The 19821-nt window shown below is 47.6% G+C and overlaps 4 protein-coding genes across 5 annotated transcripts; 3 read left to right on the top strand and 1 right to left on the bottom strand.

The window, feature by feature from the left end:
- Nucleotides 1–69: 69 nt before the first annotated feature.
- LOC146302686 (uncharacterized) lies at nucleotides 70–5155 on the bottom strand. 2 transcript variants are annotated; one of them, XM_084696016.1, is made up of 5 exons: nucleotides 4954–5155; nucleotides 4169–4501; nucleotides 2457–2695; nucleotides 1806–1911; nucleotides 70–1625 (listed from the first exon to the last, which is right to left on the bottom strand). In XM_084696016.1, the coding sequence occupies exons 2-5, from the start codon at nucleotides 4461–4463 to the stop codon at nucleotides 550–552; spliced, it is 1716 nt and encodes a 571-aa protein (XP_084552142.1). In that variant the 5' UTR covers nucleotides 4464–4501; nucleotides 4954–5155; the 3' UTR covers nucleotides 70–549. The 2 variants fall into 2 exon arrangements, with proteins under 2 accessions (XP_084552142.1, XP_084552150.1); XM_084696024.1 differs by having other exon boundaries at nucleotides 2457–2692.
- A 303-nt stretch (nucleotides 5156–5458) lies between these two features.
- mif (macrophage migration inhibitory factor) lies at nucleotides 5459–6500 on the top strand. The gene is made up of 3 exons (XM_084696034.1): nucleotides 5459–5665; nucleotides 5873–6045; nucleotides 6225–6500. Exons 1-3 carry the CDS (start codon nucleotides 5558–5560, stop codon nucleotides 6289–6291), a joined length of 348 nt encoding a protein of 115 aa, XP_084552160.1. The 5' UTR covers nucleotides 5459–5557; the 3' UTR covers nucleotides 6292–6500.
- A 2753-nt stretch (nucleotides 6501–9253) lies between these two features.
- Nucleotides 9254–10747, top strand: LOC146302684 (atypical chemokine receptor 2). The gene is made up of 2 exons (XM_084699152.1): nucleotides 9254–9382; nucleotides 9477–10747. Exons 1-2 carry the CDS (start codon nucleotides 9373–9375, stop codon nucleotides 10607–10609), a joined length of 1143 nt encoding a protein of 380 aa, XP_084555278.1. The 5' UTR covers nucleotides 9254–9372; the 3' UTR covers nucleotides 10610–10747.
- Nucleotides 10748–12420: 1673 nt separating this feature from the next.
- Nucleotides 12421–17948, top strand: eif4ebp3l (eukaryotic translation initiation factor 4E binding protein 3, like). Its single transcript, XM_084696004.1, has 3 exons — nucleotides 12421–12861; nucleotides 15379–15555; nucleotides 17358–17948. The coding sequence occupies exons 1-3, from the start codon at nucleotides 12729–12731 to the stop codon at nucleotides 17384–17386; spliced, it is 339 nt and encodes a 112-aa protein (XP_084552130.1). The 5' UTR covers nucleotides 12421–12728; the 3' UTR covers nucleotides 17387–17948.
- Nucleotides 17949–19821: the final 1873 nt, after the last annotated feature.

Below are 19821 nucleotides of genomic sequence, written 5' to 3'. Positions count from 1 at the left end.
AAAATGACATAAAAGCAGCCATACTCTTCTCATACCTCAGACTATTTATTCAAGGACACAACAAGCAAATGCATTAAGTCAACTGTTTATTCAAGATAAGTAGTACAGAAATCCAACCGTACAAAAGACCAAATGTTTATTCGCTGTTGAGATAAAACCAGACCATGATGTTTTCCAAGAGAAAACGAACATATCGTCATAAAAAGATACACTGTACAATGTCGAGGGAACATAATTTAAAAGCACAACGAGTATCTCTATGTACAATTAACGTCTTTATTCGACACGACAAGGAAACGTCTCTGAATTACCATGTGTGGGGCATCTCTTCCAATCGGATTCCCTTCTCAATCAAGGACAAATCAGCATGTTCATCGTACATCCACAGTCATCACAACCCATACATATCGATCGAACCGGAGCCAACTTTATGAGTCCCCTCGGGAGGTGACAAGAGCAGGAATCTCTTCATCACTCTGGGGTTACACCCTCCGCATCCTTCGACGGTAGCACGGGCCACCGGTCGGGGTGGTTGGAGGAGTAACGAGGTCAGATGCTGATGAAACACTGGTGGCTCTTGAGCTGCTCCGGTTCGCTGAAGCTCTTGCCGCACTGGGCGCACTGGTGGGCAGCCGTCCTCTCGCTGCTGTGGATGAGCTGGTGCCTCTTCAGGTACTCCACGCGGCTGAAGCGCTTGCCGCACGCCTCGCAGCCGTACGGCCGCTCGCCCGTGTGGATGCGCAGGTGCCTCTCCAGGTTGCCCAGGCGGCTGAAGCTGCGGCCGCACTGCGGGCAGCGGTGCGGCCGCTCGCCCGTGTGCACCGCCTGGTGGCGCTCCAGCGAGCGCGTGTGCGTGAAGCGCTTGCCGCACAGCTCGCAGTGGTGGGGCCGCTCCGCGGCGCAGGCGCACTCGTGGTTCTTCAGCGCCCAGGCGTGGCTGAAGGTGTTGCCGCACGAGGCGCAGGGGAAGGGCGTGTCCTCGGCGCCGGCCCCCGCCAGGTGGGCGCCCCCCAGGGGGCACGGGTGCTCCTCCAGCTCGGCCTCGGAGGAGAAGCCCCCGCCGCAGTGGGGGCAGAAGTGCAGCAGGTCGCCCGTCTCCTCCTCCCCGCTGTCGTCCACGCTGCCCGGGCCCTCCGGGTGGTGCGCCTCCTCGTGGCCGGCCGGCTCCGCCGACGCCGCCCGCGCCCCGGCCCCCACCTCGACCCCCACCTCCAGGCCCGCCTCTTCCCCGTCCCTCAGTCTCCTCACCCAGCCTGGCCTCAGCGCCCCCTCGGGCCCCACCACCTCCCCGTCGGGGGCCCCGGGCGGCTCCAGGCCCCCGTCCTGCTCCAGCCCGTCCAGGCCGATGTACTTCTGGGCAAGGCTGTACTCGCTGCCGGGGATGATCTCCGGGTCGGTGGTCACGGGGTGGGAGGGGCCCCTGAGGGCCGCTATCTCCCGGCCCCTCTCGGCCCTCAGGGCAGTCTCCAGGCCGCTGAGCTCCTCCACGCTCATCCCTCCCTGGGAGTCCTCCGTGGGGGAAGAGGCCACCTCCCAGCCCTCCTCCTCCTCGTTCCCCTCTCCTGACCTCGCGCCCAGGGAGCGCTTGGCCCCGTCTGGCCCTGCGGGACTCTCCACCTCGCCTGCTGTGAGGAGCGAGAGAAAGGTAGACAGAAGTGCGGGAGATTTGGGGGACAAAAATGCAATCAACCCATGGTCCACGTCTTTGAAACAATCGAGAGTTCCCTTTCCTTGTCAAGCCTGAGCATGTGTATGATCATGTTTTGGTTCTGGTTGGTCTCTAGTGGACCTCATGACCCTGGTACCTTCGCTGTGGGATCTGGACCTGGTGTGATCAGGTGGGTCCATCCTCAGGGCTTCCTTGATCAGCCGCAGAGATGCTGTCTGGTAGCTCCCTTCTACCTCACCAGTCTACCCAAACAAAGAAAACGACATTACCCAAGAACTACAGATCAGGCAACAAAAAAACCAACAACAACCACAACATCACCCAAAGACTATTTATAGGGACAACAACCAGAAGACTACATTACCCAGGTTCCAAGTGATATGGATATACTTCACACTGGCGTGTATGGGTGTAAGGTCTAAACGTTACTGAAATCAACAGCTAACATGTCTGTCAGTCCTCTCTGTCGTGTGCTGGAATATAAATCAGCTTTTTCCCTCTAAAAGGTACTTTCATGTTCTACACTTGAGGTTGGAGTGCCCCGGTGAATGAGCTCCTCAACTCTTACTGACACATGAATAGCAAATCAATACTTTTCCCTTCAGAACCCAACACTGCGGAGTCGCTGGGACTCGAAACCACAACCAGGAACACACAGCGCGCTCTCCTGCCACGCGGATACACAAACGTTGTTCTTTTTATAAAGCTGCTCTCTGACGCAGCGATGCTGTGCCACATACTCCGAGCTACTACTCCTCTCCACCATCGCTCTCTCTCTCTCTCTCACCTCCTCTTTGATGTTGCCCGTCTCCTCCCCTTCTCCGGCAAGGCTGCCCTCCCCCTCCTCCTCTCCCTCCTCTTCTTCCTCTTCCTCCCCGGGGAACTGGATGAGGTACATCTCCCTGGCCTCCTTCCTCCCTCCTCCTCCAGCCACCATGCCTGCAGCCGCACCTCCTCCCTCCTCCCACACGCCTCCGGGCCAGCCTTTCCCATAGGCTGCTGCCGGTCCTAGCTTCTGCTGGCCTCCTGGGGGGAGAGGGGGGGGGGGAGGGAGGAGGAGGATTGGGTATTGGAGGGGGGGGAAGGGAGATATGGGGGGGGGGTTGGAACGAAGGAAAGAAGAGGGGGGCAGAGATGTGTGTGTGTGTGTGTGGTGGGGGGTTGGCGAGGGGGGAAGGGAGAGAGGAGAAGAGAGGAGAGTGTGTCATGAAGGAGAGAAGAGGGCGGAGAAGGACGGGGGGGGGGGAGAGACGTTGTCGGGGTGGGGGCAGGGAGAGAGGGGGGCAGGGAGAGAGGAGGAGAGGGAGCATGTGTCATTAAGGGGAGATGAGGGCGGAGAAGTGGTGGGGGCGGGAGGAGGGCACAGGCGAGGGAGCGAGGTAGTGTGTGTGGGGGGGGGGGGAGGGAGGGAGCATGATCGAGAGAAGAGGGCGGAGAGGTGGGGGGAGGGACAGACGAGGGGAGCGGGAGAGAGAAAAGGGGAGGGAGAGGACGTGATGAAGTAGAGGGAGGACAGAGGAGAGAAGCACGGAAGGGAGAGGGGGGGGGGTGTGAGGGTAATAATTAGGCGGGGTAAGAGGGAGGGAGAGAGAGAGAAAGGAGAGAGCAGGATGAAGGAGAGAAGGGGGGAGAAGTGGAGGATGGAAGAGAGCGTGAAGGAGAGGAGGGTGAGGCAGGGGCACAGATGAGAGAGAGAGAGAGAGAGATAAGTGGAGGAGGCAGGGGGTGGGTAGAAGCACGGTGCGGGAGAGGAGGAGGTAGGAGAGGGAGAGTCACAAAGCATAAGAGGAGTGAAGCCGGTGGGGGAGGGGAAGGAGAGCGCAACGGAGAGAGAAGTGGGAGGAGAGCGGGGGGTGGGGAGAGGAGCGGGGGCAGGGGAGGGGGAATGAGGAGGTGGGGGAGGGGAAGGAAGAGCGCGAGGGAGAGAGGAGTGGGAGGAGAGAGGGGGGGGGGGTTGTGGCAGAGGAGGTGGGGGAGGGGAAGGAGAGCGTGAAGGAGAGAGGAGTGGGAGGAGAGAGGGGGGGGGATGGGAGAGGAAGCGAGAGAAACGGAGGAGGTGGGGGCCGGCACAGGGAGCACAGACGGATGAGGGAGGGAGTGCGCGAAATGAAAGGAGTGGGAGGGACAGAATGCAGCGGAGGGAGAGAGGAGCGGGGGAGTTGAAGGACAGAGGAAGGGGGAGGGAGAGAGGAGTACGAGGGAAAGGGGAGGAGGAGGGAGAAAGACAGCTCAGCTCCTGCCAGATGGCGTCCAACAAAACATGTCCGTCGTCACATAAGCATTGTACTCTCTTTCTTTACAGTCATTATAACCTTATTTTGCTTGTTTTATTACATGGATTAAAGCTTTAACAACAAATGCACAACGATGAACAAAAATGTTATGCATTTACTTACTTGGGCATTTTTTTCTATAACGCACAGGGCAAACACATGATAGCCTGATACTATATGGTATGTGATGCTTCTGTGGCTATACTTACAAAATATGAACACTTACGGGGCACTTCTATTTTTCGTTTTTTCCGCCCACCGTCCTCCGTCACCGCCAGACCGGAATTGCGACGATCCGCTGCCCATCCCATTCCGTACTTGCGTTCGTTTTTCAACTTGTTTTCGGTCAGTCTGAGTCTAAGTTTCAGGGCATCGTTTTCCTTCCTGTTGAGAGAGATTTCCACCAGGTAATCGTTGACCGTGTCCTGGAACAGTTTGGTGATCTCACACACTGACGCGCGGATCAGACTGTCCATGACTGCGGTGAGGTGGGTCTCGAACGTTGTCACAGAGTCCTCCATGGGTTCGATCGGGCTGATATTCAAAGTTATTTAGCGCCCTAAAACACACAATATGGCTACGTTAGCTTCAGAACCGTTATGAAATCCACGTTATAAACGGTAACAAGCTACAGTAATGGCTAACAACTTTAGAAAGGCATTACCGTCTTTAACGATCGACAACAGCTCGCCAACATTTGAATGTTATCGCAAAACTAGCAAGCTAGTTGGACTGCTAGCTAGTTAAGGTCAAAATTAAACAACAGTCATTTAGTATAAACGATAGCACTACAAAGGCATACGATCTCGCTAGCCAACTTATCATTAATAATAGGTCACCAATACGAGGCAGCTGCCTGCGCCAGACGACTTGTATTCGGACTAGCTGGCAGCCACCCTTCTCGAACTTGGAGCTAGTGTAGCAGGCAGCTAGCGTCGTCGCGGCACTGGTGAGCCTGGTGGAGCTAAGCAGCACTACGTTTTTTAGCTGAGCGATTAAAAGCGTACGTACCGTGTTCTCGCAGAAATCGAGTAAATAAGCTATCAGAGCGGATTGCAGCTTGGTTTCGAAGACTCACGACAAGGCTGGCGGCTGTACTCAGGAGACGGTAATGACAAAGGGAATATAAATCCAACTTTACGTCCTCCCTTCCAAGCACTGTTTTCCTCCTCCTCACCACCTCTTGGAGGATGCTTGACGACATGAGCATGCGCAGTGCACGCTACCGTACACTCGAGAACAGCCGCACCCGGCGGATTTGAAGTGGGCAAGAGGCAATTATTACATTTAGATTTTTCTTTGTCATTTGTATTATTAACCTCTAAAACGTTCATTTCATTCGAATCTGTTTACAAAAATGTAAAAAAAAAATATATATCACGAATGACGAGATTTTTGCCTTGTAGTTAACTTACATGTTTTATTTTCCTAAATTGGGTCCATCCTCCAGAATGCTTGGGGGCGTAGTAGCCTAGCCAACGTGTCGGTCATTGCATCAAGCACTCTCACAAAGAAGAAATAATTTCCTTTTTTGCATGAGAAGCACGCACTGTCGTCACTCGTCATTATAGGCTTTCTGACTCAGGTAGAAATAAATCACTTGAAAGAAGAAATCATGCCGATGTTTTTGGTGAATACTAATGTGGCCAAGAGTGATGTTCCACCTGCACTATTGTCGGAAGCCTCAGAAGAATTGGCTAAAGCTATGGGCAAACCTGCACAGGTCAGTTTAGAAACCCTTTCCATCACCACATACCGTAGTATCCTCGAGGGATACTGCTTATTGAACGTCGAGCATGCGCAAATCGGTCTGATCTGTTAACTAGGACGCTGGGATGATTGCACAAAGACGTTGTGTATTTGTGAAATCCAACCAGTCACGGCTGCGCACATTGATATATATATACTGTGTATGTGTCTGTTTCTTCAGTACATTGCTGTGCACATCGTCCCCGACCAGATGATGATGTTTGGGGGAAAGGGTGACCCTTGCGCTCTTTGTTCGCTGCACAGTATCGGGAAGATCAATGGAGCTCAGAACAAGCAGTACTCCAAATTACTGTGTGGCCTGCTAAACAAACACCTGAGCATTTCCCCAGACAGGTACGACAGGCACATGCGAAGTTGCACGTACACAATAGGCCTTCATACACGACTGCTTGAACAGTGAGCGTACACACAAGCAACACGCAGCATTCACTGAGCCGGCCGTTTTCATCCCAGTGCTAAACATGGTTAGCACAGAGACATGCTAAATGGCCCATATCCTGCTTCTGTTCCAGGATCTATGTGAACTTCTTTGACATGGAAGGAGCAAACGTTGCATGGAACAACTCCACTTTTGGCTGAGCAGTCAGTGTTGACGGACCTTCCTACACCCACACTGCACGGACCAGTCGCTGGAGGCAGACTAGCTAAAGCAAAGACAACCAGCACTACTAGGGTAACGCAGTGTAGTCATGAATGCACTTGGCTGTACCTTTTGCATTGTAACAAACCCTTGCTTTGCACTTTCTGTATTCAATTTGAAGTTAAAATAAAGTGAACCCTGATTAGAAGCCATTTGTTTGTTATTCATATCTTTGTTTTGATACAGTGTTCATAATTCAATTTTAAAAGCTGGGAGCATAGTCATATACTGTGAGTGTGTGTATGGGGGGTGGGAAGGGTCAGCTACTCTGGCTCACCTGGTCTCGGAGCATCTCTCACCCCAGGACTCACGCACTGTTAAGAATGAAGCTTTTCAGCTCACTGCTAGGATACATGCACGTTTCTACCTGTGTGTGTTGTCACAGTGTGGTTAGTCATCTGTCTAGGATGAGACCATGCTGGTTTCTTGAATTTAGCTAAGTTAAGAACTACGGGTGGGAATCTTTTGGTACCTCAAAATATGATTTGAGTTGATTCTTGGGGTCACGATTCGATAAAAATTGAATCACAATTTATCAAATTTCGATTCAATATTACATTTAAAACAAATGTATTTTTCAATTTAAAAACATGTTCTGTGTACTTCCACGGGAATTACAAAATAGAAAGTTTGGAAGTTTTTCAAGTATATTGAAAATGGATCACGGTCGTAAATGCAGTGTTCCAGGCTGAACAGGGAATGCTGACACTTTTCATAGTCTTCCCAAGGAACCAAACATCGACGGGCATGGCTGATGTTTGTCTATGAGAAGATCCCCGTGAAGTTCAACACTCAATTATTCATTTGCTTGAACCTTTTCACCAAAGACAGTTTTAAAAACCTTTCCTAAAACATCTTGTAGGAAATGTTTCCCTCAGTGAATTGAGTTGTGGATTGTGTCTGACATGCTGTATTGGACAGATTATTGAAGTGTGAAAGGAAAAGAATGGAGATGGAGGAAGACATACCGAAAAGGTTGAAGGCTGGATATGAACCCAGGCTGTTGCGGTACTGCCCCAGGTTTTATAGCATGCAGACTAACCCAGTGAGCTAACGGGTGACCTGCTTCCTTCTGGTTTTCTAACACCCCAACCCGGGAGTGGGCAGCAATTACAGAGATCTGGGCCCACGGAAGTGTTTGGTACTACGCTCTGTGCTGGATTTGACCCAGGTTGTTGTGGTTTAGGCCCTTGTTCTCAACCCACTACACCACAATTTGTTTTGCAGCACGGTTAAATATTAAACAGAAATGTACAGCTTACCATCTATTTTTAATCAAATTTCGATTCAATAAATGCTTACATATTATTATTTTTTAATCCCCCACCCCGAGTAAGAACTCACACAAGAAGTAAGCAGCCCATGTTAGGATGTCCTGATGCCAGGGATGCAATTCCTTGCATTACCACCAGATGGAAACCTCAGCCCACCTGTTCAGGACTGTCTGACCTGTCCCACTCAGCCGTCTTCTGCGTGTGTATGTTTGTGTGTCCGTGTGTTTGTGTGTCCGTGTCCACCAGACTTATCTTTCCCCTCTGTCATGAGTTTGCGACAGCCATCTCTGGGAGTGCTATCTTTCAGGTAAGAAAACACACTCACTCAAACACACACATGAAAACACAACACAACACATACACCTAGCTGGCTGTCATGAGATGAGTTAGTGAGAAGATTGCATCTGAAACAATGCAATCCTTGGATCAATTCCTCTCTCCTGAGACCCATGAAAATGACTGTAAACATGTTAGTAATTCTCCATTCTTTTGCAGACTCCCTAACCGGGAGTTTAATCTTACAGTAGCCTATGTAAGGTTCTAGAAGTTTGCTTATTTACACAAAATGTCTGTGTTTTTCCATTTATGGTTGTCACGTACACCTCTTGGAGGAGGGAACGCAACAGCCCGCTGCTAGTAAGCCCCCCGGTGGAATCAGAGAACAGGCGTGGGGTCGAAGGTGTGAGGAAAGGACACAAAGACAGTGGTACCGTTTACGGAGGTTTATTTGCCAAAACACAGTAATATGGGGGAAAAGGCTGGATGGAACCAAAGCAAAGAAAGTAAAATAAACCCCTGACTGACACACCAGTTGGTGCACTAAGCAAAAATACAAGGGGTGGTCCGCCCAGGTCTTACCTAGTGTGTATAGACAAGGTTACAGCTATGGGTAATGTATGCCCATGGGCCTCTTGCTTAAGCATTCCCAAGGCGCTTTCCCCTTCCCCCTGGGAACAGAAAAGAATACACGTTATGTCTGTCACACAGACTGATAACAAATAGAAACAGGTTTAGCACCAAACGCATAGCACAAAGTACACAGAGAGCAACACAGAGCAACACAGAGAGCAACACAGAGAGTAACACAGTAATACACAGAGCAACACAAAGAGCAACACAGCAACACAAAGAGTAACACAGTAATACAGAGAGCAACACAGAGAGCAACACAGTAACACAGAGAGTAACACAGAGAGCAACACAGAGAGTAACACAGTAACACAGAGAGTAACACAGAGAGAATCACAGTAACACAGAGAGTAACAGAGAGCAACACAGTAACACAGAGAGTAACACAGAGAGCAACACAGAGAGTAACACAGTAACACAGAGAGTAACACAGAGAGTAACACAGAGAGCAACACAGCAACACAGAGAGAATCACAGTAACACAGAGAGCAACACAGTAACACAGAGAGTAACACAGAGAGCAACACAGTAACACAGAGAGTAACACAGAGAGCAACCCAGAGAGCAACACAGTAACACAGAGAGTAACACTGTAACAAAAAGAGAAACACAGTAAAAGACCACAGCCAACAGTCAGCTCTCACCTTCCTGTTGGTAATCAGTAGCCCAAAGAGTTAACATGAACAGAAGACGCAGAATAGACGGATCTCATGGAAGATTTGGAAGATAGGAAGTTACAGTGTCATTTCAGACTTCCTTCACTCTGGAGTGTGCCCATTGCTGTGCCGTTCTGTACCAATCAGAAGTTGTTCTGTTGTCAAATGGTGACACTTGGATATGATATCAGGTAGGCTAAATATTTTACGTATTTGAAGAAAAATTGTATTTATATTTGCATGTAGTGTTTGAGTTTGAAAACAATTTCATGTTTCTCCTAATAGGCAAAACAACCAAGGAAATTATGGAAACTTCGTCCTCAATTTATGACACTTACTTTGAGGTTGATTATGATTACAGCTATTATTATGACGATATGAATGGTTTTTGGCCGTGTGACAATACTCCGGGCGAAGCATCTGGCCGGAATTTTCTAGTCCTTACTGAAAGCATTATTTGCCTGCTCAGCATTATCGGAAATGTGCTTTTTATTTTCTCTTCGGTCAAATCAAAACTCCCGCAAAAGATATTACCCATGAGTATTTCCATCTCCAGTATTTTGTTTACAATCACATTGCCGTTTTATGTTATTTATGCTCACAGTGAATGGATGTTTGGCAACATTGTCTGTAAGACAGTCACAGGTATTCACACTACTACTATGTATAGCAGTATACTTTTTACTACTTGTTTAGGTCTGGAGATATATTTAGGTGTGAAATGGAACTTGTCAGGGAGGACCCACTCATCACCAGTAAGACTTCCAATAGTTTGCTCTGTGATTTGGATATTATCTTCATTGGCTGCAGTACCATCTTGGACCTTTGTCGAAGAGGTCAACAGCAATGGACAGAAACTTTGCACCTACAATTTTGGAGAAGACCACCACCCATCTACTTGGATGATCTTTAAAAAGTTTCAGCTGAACATCTTTGGGTTTCTCGTACCCTTTTCAATCCTGCTGTTCTGCTACTTGCAAGTCTGCTGTGCCATGACCAAGCTCACACCGCGGGGGAAATCAAGTGCTCACAAACTTCTGGTGGTTGTGGTAGTATTCTTTGTACTTTGGTTTCCATACAACTGTGTGTTGTTTCTGTATTCTGTGCAGATCTGGCAAGCATGGAGCTGTACCTCCAACCTTAACCTGGAATTGGCCATTCAGATCACTGAATGCATTGCTTTCAGTCATAGTTTTATCAACCCTATTGTGTATGGACATGTTAACAGAAGGGTTTGGAGGGGTTTCGCCAGCATGTGTGTGGGGAGATGTAAAACTACTACTGAGTATACTCTGGAGGGAACCAACAGTACAGATTTCTCCTCAGTCCATGGAGATGGTGTTGAGCTAAAAGCAGTTCTGTGTCACCCCCAAAATACAGCAAATGAACTTCATAAAGCCACTGAGAGTCTGTCATGAAGAAGATATGAATGGCTATGATAAGGCTCGCTAAAACACAATGAAGAAACTTGTGCGAATGCATGTATGGAATCTTGTGTTTGCTTAAAAATTGCTGATCTGTTCAGGAAATAAAGTTGACAACACCCTTCCTAATTGTTTCATAATGTCAGCACAACTTATTTATTATCAGAATCTTTGATTTTTTTTTCTTGAAGAAGAACCATACAAGTTCTATTTTTTTTATGAAGTACAGTTTTGCAGAGTAAAAATATCACTTTTCAGCTTCTGTTTTCATTACATTATAACCAATGGTGTCAGTAGAAACAAAAGCAGCATGCTAATTCTTCCAGCATTTCCAAAAATCAAACTTGTGGATCCAACCCGATGTCTTTTGCCTTTATGGGTGTCCATAAAGGCAACCCAACTCTTAGTAGGCCTAGCATGTAATACAGACCATTTCAGCAATTATATGAACATAGCATGATGCGATTAGGCAAAATGGACGTACTACAATATAGACAGAAGGGGGCTACTATGTTCATTCATTATGTGACATTATAGTCTTGTTTTCCTTGTTGGTGTATGGCATGAAACTGCACTCGTGAGTATAGCTGATGTCGCAAAGATATGTTCTGTCTGCTGCATTGTACTAGGCATGGCACTTTAATATGCACTACTGTAATGCAAAAGTCATTGTAAGGCTAGTTGATGAACTGAGATGCTCAGACTGCACTGCTGTATTATTATTTTAGTTCACCTTAAATTTATAAGATGTGAATGTTGCTATACTTTTATTATTGTTATTGTAGGATTGTATTAGGCTACATTAGCTGAGATGTTACTTAACGATGTTGCTAGCAAATACAGACCTTTCCTTGACACTGACCGAGTATGCAATTTTGATTCTTGATGTACAATATTGTCTCTGTACTATTTGTACTTCGTTTTGGATAAAAGTCATCCAAATTAATTAAATGTCAAATTATTGACATTTGACGTAGGCCTAGTTTGCGTTTGACATTGACACAGTTTGACATTTCAATCAACGATCTTCTCCAATGTAATTAAGAGAGTTTGCTGCACGTTTAACAATGGGAATTTAGCAGAGTAGAATGCAATTCGCTGCATGCTTCCGTCACATTGGCAGTTGTTTTTGTACAGAATGTATGTTTTTAGAATATTTACTGGAAGGCTATAAGCCCACTGCGTCTTCCCATGAAGCTCGCAGCCTCCATTAACTAACAAATTGTATATATTACTTGGCCTATTTAATTTGGACTACTTTGGTCGTCAATAGAAGCCTCAGAAACAAGACAATATATCTCAGAATTTGATAGACATCCAGGTAACAGCTCATGGCCTTCAAAGGGAGGTAGTTGCATTTATCTTACAATTGATCATTTTTGTGTAGAAATACATTCATATTTGTTGCCAGTAGGTGGCGACCTTTAGATCCAAAAGTATATTTGTTTCGAACAAAACTCCGCTACCATGTGTAGCCTTCCGTTTGCTGTGTACCACACGTACACTGGATTTGATCTAACACCGTGTACGGTTTAGATGGTTTTATATGAGCACCCTATAGTGCTACTGCCCGTCCCAATTGTGTCCAGTGGCTTTCTTTACTTGATCGAATGCACTTCTATTTTGCTCCGTTAAACCTTTCATTGGTTACCGAGTAAGGGTCGTGTGTGCACATACCATAATATATTAGATCAATATAATGTAATTAGGTAACATTGGTTTGTGGGTGAGCAGAGCGCAATTGCTGAAACAGTGCCACGTGACTGTCTGTGATAGCAGTCACGTCACGACCCGAGTCACTTCTCGCTGTTATGTTAAATAGCCTACTCGCACATGGTCACAACAGTCAAACGAGCAAACTCAAATATTCTTATGATTAGAGAGCCGACGCCCTCGACATTTTCTGTAACAGCTAGTTAAATAAGCGTGTGTAGCTTGTTTACCAACTTTTCAGCTGTTGTTGAATATTATAAAACAAGGACAATCTTGTTTTCTTACTTGTTTTAGGTACTAGCTAGCTAGCTAGCTAGAAGAGGCAACCCGATTTGCAAGCCTAAACTCAGGCGGCCCAAGAAGGCAATTACCAACAACATCTTTGTGCAAGACCTCCACGATGTCAACCAACACCAAACAGGTGAAGAGCTGTCCCATTCCCACACGGGTTCTTACTCTCAAGGACTGGTCCCAGCTGCCCGACTGCTACAGTCAAACACCTGGAGGGACACTCTTCTCTACAACACCCGGGGGTAAGTGTCTAAACCCAGTCTAGTTGGCTGTACGTTTAGATGTGTTGTTGGCTAACATGAAGCTAACTGCTATGAGACCTGTTGCGAGAGTGGATTGGAATTTAGTTTAGTAATTAAGCGAGCGTATACATCAACATTTCGAATTTGAATGTCGGATGTTTCTCGCGTTATGGATCGGTTTTCTTTGTGCTCCATCGAATGTTAATCTGCACCCATGCATGTGAGACAGTAAACAACTGCCACGCGCCTGACAACATCAGTGCATTATTCTTTGACCTAAATGGTAGCAAGTTAACTCGTTATTGTTGACGTGGTGAACGTGCAAAAAATATGGTAGGCTGCTAAACACGCAAATTTCATCCACATTTTCAGTAACGTCAAAAGGCTTACTTCTTACTTGATTTGTGACTGATATAAAGTTTACTTCATGTAAATGCGTGTGGAACGTCAAATGTTTAAGAGTGGCTGTTGGTATGGTGACTAATCAAAGGCATTTTTATATGTTGCATGAGATCAAGTAGGCTAAAAGCACCAAAAGAGTCGCATTATGTAAATTAATACTAGGTGAGTGAGAGAAGATGGATATTTTTGGGGGAAACAAGGTTAGGCACCTGTCGGCTCTGGAATACAAGAAGCTAGGAATTGTTGTCGGGTCTGTGTTTAGCAAACACTGATAAGTACACCACATTAAGATGTTTGTAGTTGTTGACACATGGCCATGTGACTGCTGCAGCCAGAGCTGCAACATGATTGGGAGGTGGAGGGGAGGGGATATCAAAATGTACACCCCCTAACCTCATCTTTCTCCACTGCAATTCAGGAATTCTAGAGAACATTCTGTTCTAGGAAAGGAAATGAAAGGTGGATGTGGGAAGGAGGGGAGAGATTAGCAACAAGCCAAGTAAGAGAAAGGAAGGAATAGCGTGAACCCCTCGTCTTTTTCAGAATGGTTCCTGTTTAGGAGGCCTCAGGAGGGGGAAGGAAGGTTGGACTTATGAAAATCTTGTTTTTAGTTCCCCCATATTGAACTGTCGGCTCCATATACATTATGGTTGAATGTGGACACATTTTGCCCCACCCCCTTTTTTGACAGGGACTAGCCACTGTTGCTTATCGACATGTTGCATTAATGGTAGCCCTTGCTTGGCTTGTGAACGTGGGCCTGCTGTTGTGACAGCCTGTTGTGTCTTGGTGGGCTCTGACGTCTTGTCTGACGTAACATCAGATCACATTGAGGGTAAGTTTCCACTGAACAAAGAGATTGGACAAGACTGTTTCGAGCTGGGCCCCTTTTGCATAACTAGCCTGCATAGCTACGTTAGCAAACATTGCATGGGTGCAGCTAACTAGCATTCCTCTTTTTCTCTACCCCTCCACCCACCCCACACTCCCCCTCTCCCTCTCCCTCTCCCTCTCCCTCTCCCTCTCCCTCTCCCTCTCCCTCTCTCTCTCTCTCTCTCTCTCTCTCTCTCTCTCTCTCTCTCTCTCTCTCTCTCTCTCTCTCTCTCTCTCTCTCTCTCTCTCTCTCTCTCTCTCTCTCTCTCTCTCTCTCTCTCTCTCTCTCTCTCTCTCTCTCTCTCTCTCTCTCTCTCTTCTCTCTTTCTCTCTCTTTCTCTCTTTCTCTCTCTTTCTCTCCCTCTCTCTCAAACACACACTCCCCTTTTGTCCAGTACAACAGTCAGTGATTACATAACATGTTTTTGACTGGTGTGACGCATAGGGAACCGATACAGCCCTGGAACAGTTCAAACTCCGGTGTGGAGTTACAAAGGGGAACCAGCCACTCCCCGGCCTTGTGGTCTTCTCCTGGGCAAACTTCACTAGAAACGCCACAACACGACGCGTCACTGGCTGTGGGCCTTCTGTCACGTCAGCACCCAGGAGGATCCAGAGATTTAAAGAGACACGGCCTGTGTGACCATGCTGGTGGTTGGGGCCTGCATACCTGCCCCCCCCCCCAGTCCCCCCCTCCCCAGTCCCCCTGTGCAGCTACCCAACAGCCTTAACCCATGCTGCCGCAGCCAGATATGGCCCTGGCCTGGCCCTGGGAGAGAATGTGTTTGTGTTTGAGATTCCTAGAACAGACTCTGCTGTGCCAACCCACAGCTCCCCCTTCATCCTTGTGCTCAGAACAGGGCGTGTTTGGTATGTGTCCAGCAGCCCGGGCCATGGGGCCGTAGGGACACATATATATATATACACACACACACACACAAACACACACACACGCACACATGCGCACGCTTCATAAGAAGGCCGCTGGCCATGTCTTTTAACTTTCCTCAAAAGCCTAAGAGGAACCTCCCTACTGTTGCAACCCACCCGGCAGGAAATGATTTCTGCTGGCAAAGAACTTGGAGGGAAAACAACGATGACTGACTGCACACCATCTGCACAGTTCATCTGTCATGAGATGACATTGTTTTTAGTGACCTTCATGCTTATAATGCAGCAACTTGTAACAAAACGATCTTAACCCTAATCCCCCCCCCCCCCCCTTCTCTCCTTCTCATACAGGAACCCGCATCATCTACGATAGGAAGTTTCTCTTGGACTGTCGAAACTCTCCCATCGCCCGCACCCCTCCGTGCTGCCTCCCCCAGATTCCTGGGGTCACTGTTCCCGCCCTGCACCCCCTGGGCAAGCTCCAGGAGCTGAAGGAAGAGATGGAGGAGGAGGAGAAAGACCTGGCTGGTGAATAATCCCTCTCTCATGCACACACACACACACACACACAGACACACACCCACCCTTAGGAAGTCTTATGAGATGGAGAGACTACAGGGTTTCCCGCAGAAAATGTGTTAGTTAAGGTGGTAGGTAGTTTGTCCGACAGACTAATGCAGGGGGGGGGGGGGTGGATGCGACGGGGGATAGTTTGTGCGATGGACTAATGCGTTCTGCAGAGAAAGCAGACTGGCGCTTTGGAAGGGAGAAAACAGGACAGAGTAACACGGCGGATATTGCTTTAAAAAAATAAACTGAAAAGTGTTGCGGGAAACCTGCATGTCATGCATGACATCCTGTACACACACACACACACACACACACACACACACACACACACACACACACTATAGAAAGTCTTATCAGATGGAGAGAACTCCATGCATGACATCCCGTACACTGAGTGGAGGTGGAGGCGAGGCCTGACAAGTACAAACAGGATCCAGCTCCCAGAGCCAACCCTGGTCTTTATGTCCTGAACCCTGGAGGAGAGCCCTGTTACCTGGAAGCAGAGTTAACTCCTGCTGTTCCTGTTCTCATGACAACCTACCATAGTGTTTGTGCTTAGGCACATGCCTCAAGTGTTTGGGTCTGTTCCATAAGTGTACGGCAGGGAATTTTGAACAGGGTTTGTGTTTTAAGTCATGCTAGTAGCCACTACACCTGTTCATGCATTGCAGCTGTGGTCTGTGGGCAGTGCTATAGTCTATATCATCCTGGCTGGATGCTTTCACCCGACACTGGATGAGTGTTTATCTGGATTTACATTTAGTCATTGAGCAGACTCCAAGCTCTGCAGCTGTAGGCCTGTGTAGGACCGGGCGGGCAGTGCTAGATATGGTTGGCTCTCTGCTTGTATGAGCAGTAGAAACGTGTACTTGTTTCACCCCCAGTGACTGACTGGCCTGGCCCGAATCAGAACCTGAGCGTGGCTCCTCTCGTCGAGCGCTAGGGCAGGAGGCGAAGCGGCCTCGGCCATTAGCACCGTGGGCTATTCTAGTCCACCAGTGTCTGTGGCTCTCCTGGAATGCAGCCGGGTTTTAACACTTGAGGTGAACTAGGCCAGGGCTGCCTTTTAGGCCTGAACTAGCCTGCACAAAAGCCGTAGAAGTGACCGCAACACACCACACCCACGGCCCACTTTACGGCCTGTACCTGTTGTTGGATTGTGCTGCTTGTGTATCTGGTTGTTGGCACCTCGCTCTCTGCATCTCCCCCAGGGAGCTCCCGGCCCGCTGGTTATCTGTAGGGTCCAAGCTGACTCTTACGGACAATCGTTGTTGTTGTGAGATGGGAGGCCGTTGGTCTATTAGTCCACCTTGTTATCTTGGGGGTATCAGCTCGCTATGAGCGGAGATTAGGGAGAAGAGGAGGAGAAGATGGAAGGCGTGGTCATTGGCCTCTTGGTGAGACATGACGGTTCATGCCCCTTCAGCTTCAGTGGTCATGGGACAGAGTGTTGTCTTTGGAGATGAGGTGCAGCCTCCTCCCCCTCTTTCCACCCCCCCCCCCCTCCCTGTCTCTCTCTCAACCTATGTATAGTGAGATGGTGGGGTTTAGAGTGACCTGGTATTTGCTGGCTGTTGGTGGGGGTGAAGTAGGGGTTGGGACAATAAGACTTTCATGTTAATACAATGAACAGACAAACTATCCCATTGATGTGAGTTGCAGGATGGCCGTTATTTGGGTGTGGTAGGACTGTGTACTGACAAGTAAAGATTGATTGTCTGTCTGTGATGGCTAACCTCTCTCTCCCTCTTCCCTCATAGATGACAGCCAGTTTGAGATGGACATGTGAGCTCCAGTTGGGGTTCCTGTGAAGAGCTGTTTTTGAACACCTCTGCTGTCTCTCGTGACCCGCACGCCTTGCACACTCTTTTTCAACTTTCTTTCTTTTTTTTTTCAAACATATTTTTGAGGAACCAAAAAGAGGAAAAAAAGGAAGCTTATTGGGAGTTGTTGACCCCCTGAGTTCTAACAACAACAAAAAATGTAAGTGAAGTGCAAAAGGGTGTTTTAATAGAGGACTGGTTGCAGACTTTGAGTTGTAACTGGAAGAAAGTATCAGTTTGTTTGCTGGACATTTTTTTCCCGTGTTGTAAATATGACTATGGTACTTTTTATTTTTTATCAGGGAGGGAGGGATTCAAGAGAAGTACTTGTAAAGCAGGGATGTTTGCTAAGGGCTGTGTTGCCAAAATTGTTTTTTAAGAGTTTTCCTCCATTTTGGAGGCGTATGCAAGTTGGTCCTTGACCCAGAGGAGTTAAGTTCAGACAGGCTGTGGATGAGCTATTCCTTGTGTTCTGAAGGAGGAATAAGGTCTGTGATAAATAAAAAATGAAAAAAAACAAACATGAAATTGAGTTGTGTGATTTCTGTCGAAATACAACACTCCCGTGTTCAGAGACCATTTTCATTTGAATCACCTGGAAACGTTTCTCTGTCTGACCTAGTTAAATGTACAGCCATGAGACACACCCGTGTTATGAGGTTATCACGACTGCATTGCCTCCTCTTATCACAAACATAACATAATAAACATCAACAATAAGCCTGTGTCATAACATGTCCTTTGCTCTGTCCTATGATGCAACGTTGACTAAAACATCGAGTTGAGGAAAAAAACACAATTACAATTCAAATGACCAAATACCAATTTAGCGAGCGACCTTGGGACAATCCTTTGAGGCGAGGCCGTTACACACTGCAGTGTCAAAATAGAGCAGCCACACAGAAGTTAAGGTTCAGGTTAACCCCCGCTTACGTAAGGCACTGGGTGGACGTGTATGGAAACATGACCACGTGGACGGAACCATAAACAAAGTCACACATTCCAGGCTTCAACAGTGGTCTCTCCCACATGGAAGTCACTGAGCATGACAACAAGACAGATCTTGAACACAGTCCAACCAGGCGGCTTCCACAGGAACAGGACGATACGTTCTGAAGAAGGGATGTAATGATCCAATGCATTCATAGCACCTGTCCACTATGGAGGAATAGAGAATACAGTTAAAGCAGGGCTCTCGTGCTAAAGTTGGGTTCGGCCTGGCTACTGGAGTTAGAGCTTGGTACGAGAGTTAATTTAGGGATGTAGAAGTTAGGTAAGAGCTGGGCTTTAATGTTGAGCTAGGGCTGTAGACACAGACTTACAATCCACATGACATATTGTATACCCAGCTAGTCAGGATAATCCCTGCATCCTCTCTCTGGATTGCTCCCATGACAATCAAAGCGGATAGAAACAAATGTATGTATCTAGAGCATGTTTATGTAGGGATTTATGTGTTTGAAGTGGCGTTTCCACTGGGGACAATATGAAACATCAGAGCAGGCTTCTGGGGCCCTGGCCACTCCTACTGGGGCCCGGTACACAGCCAGACTAAGACAACACACTGCCCCCCAGTGCTGCTGTGGGATGTGGGTCACAGACTGGGCAGCTGCTTTGCTCCCATGGACCTGCTGACCTCAGCACAGCACCCCGGGCCTCACCAGGATCAAACCCAACCTCATGACCACCTATCAGCCACACGGCTGTGTGTGTGTGTCGGGTCGCAGTGTTCGTCTCGCATCGCGTCAGGCTGATGTTTGTGTTAGTGTGTGCGTCGGTGTGGCGTGCGTGTATGTGTGTGTGTGTGTGTGTGTTAACAGGGCCAGGTTCCAGCTGGCTTGGTGGATATGGTCACATGCCGTCTCCTGTGATTGTGATGAAGCGATCCCCTCTGAGGGATGGAGCTCTGTCTGTCAGCTTGATTTATCAGGGATTACACAGAAAGAGGCCACAGTGAACTGATAGTTCAGGTCTCACATCTCCTTACACATACACAAGCACACACACACACACACACACACAGAGGTCAGTGTATCTGACATTTACGGTATATCTATTTATGTAGCCCATGCACATACACACCTCGAGCCCACACTTACTTACACACGTGGACAAAATTGTTGGTACCCCTCAGTCAATGAAAGAAAAACTCACAATAGTCACAGAAAAAACTTTTATCCGACAAAAGTAATAATGTATAACAATTCTATGAATGTTAACCAATGAAAGTCAGACATTGCTTTTCAACCATGCTTCAACAGAAGTATTTAAAAAAATAAACTCATGGAACAGGCCTAGGCAAAAATATTGGTACCCCTAGAAAATAATGTGACCAAAGGGGTCATGTTAATTCAAGGTGTGTCGACTAATTAGGATCACAGGTGTCTACAATCTTGTAATC

This window comes from Hypomesus nipponensis, chromosome 1 (assembly GCF_054491055.1).
Source record: "Hypomesus nipponensis isolate SF chromosome 1, ASM5449105v1, whole genome shotgun sequence".
NCBI lineage: Eukaryota > Metazoa > Chordata > Actinopteri > Osmeriformes > Osmeridae > Hypomesus > Hypomesus nipponensis.
This window is presented reverse-complemented; position numbering and strand designations above follow the sequence as displayed.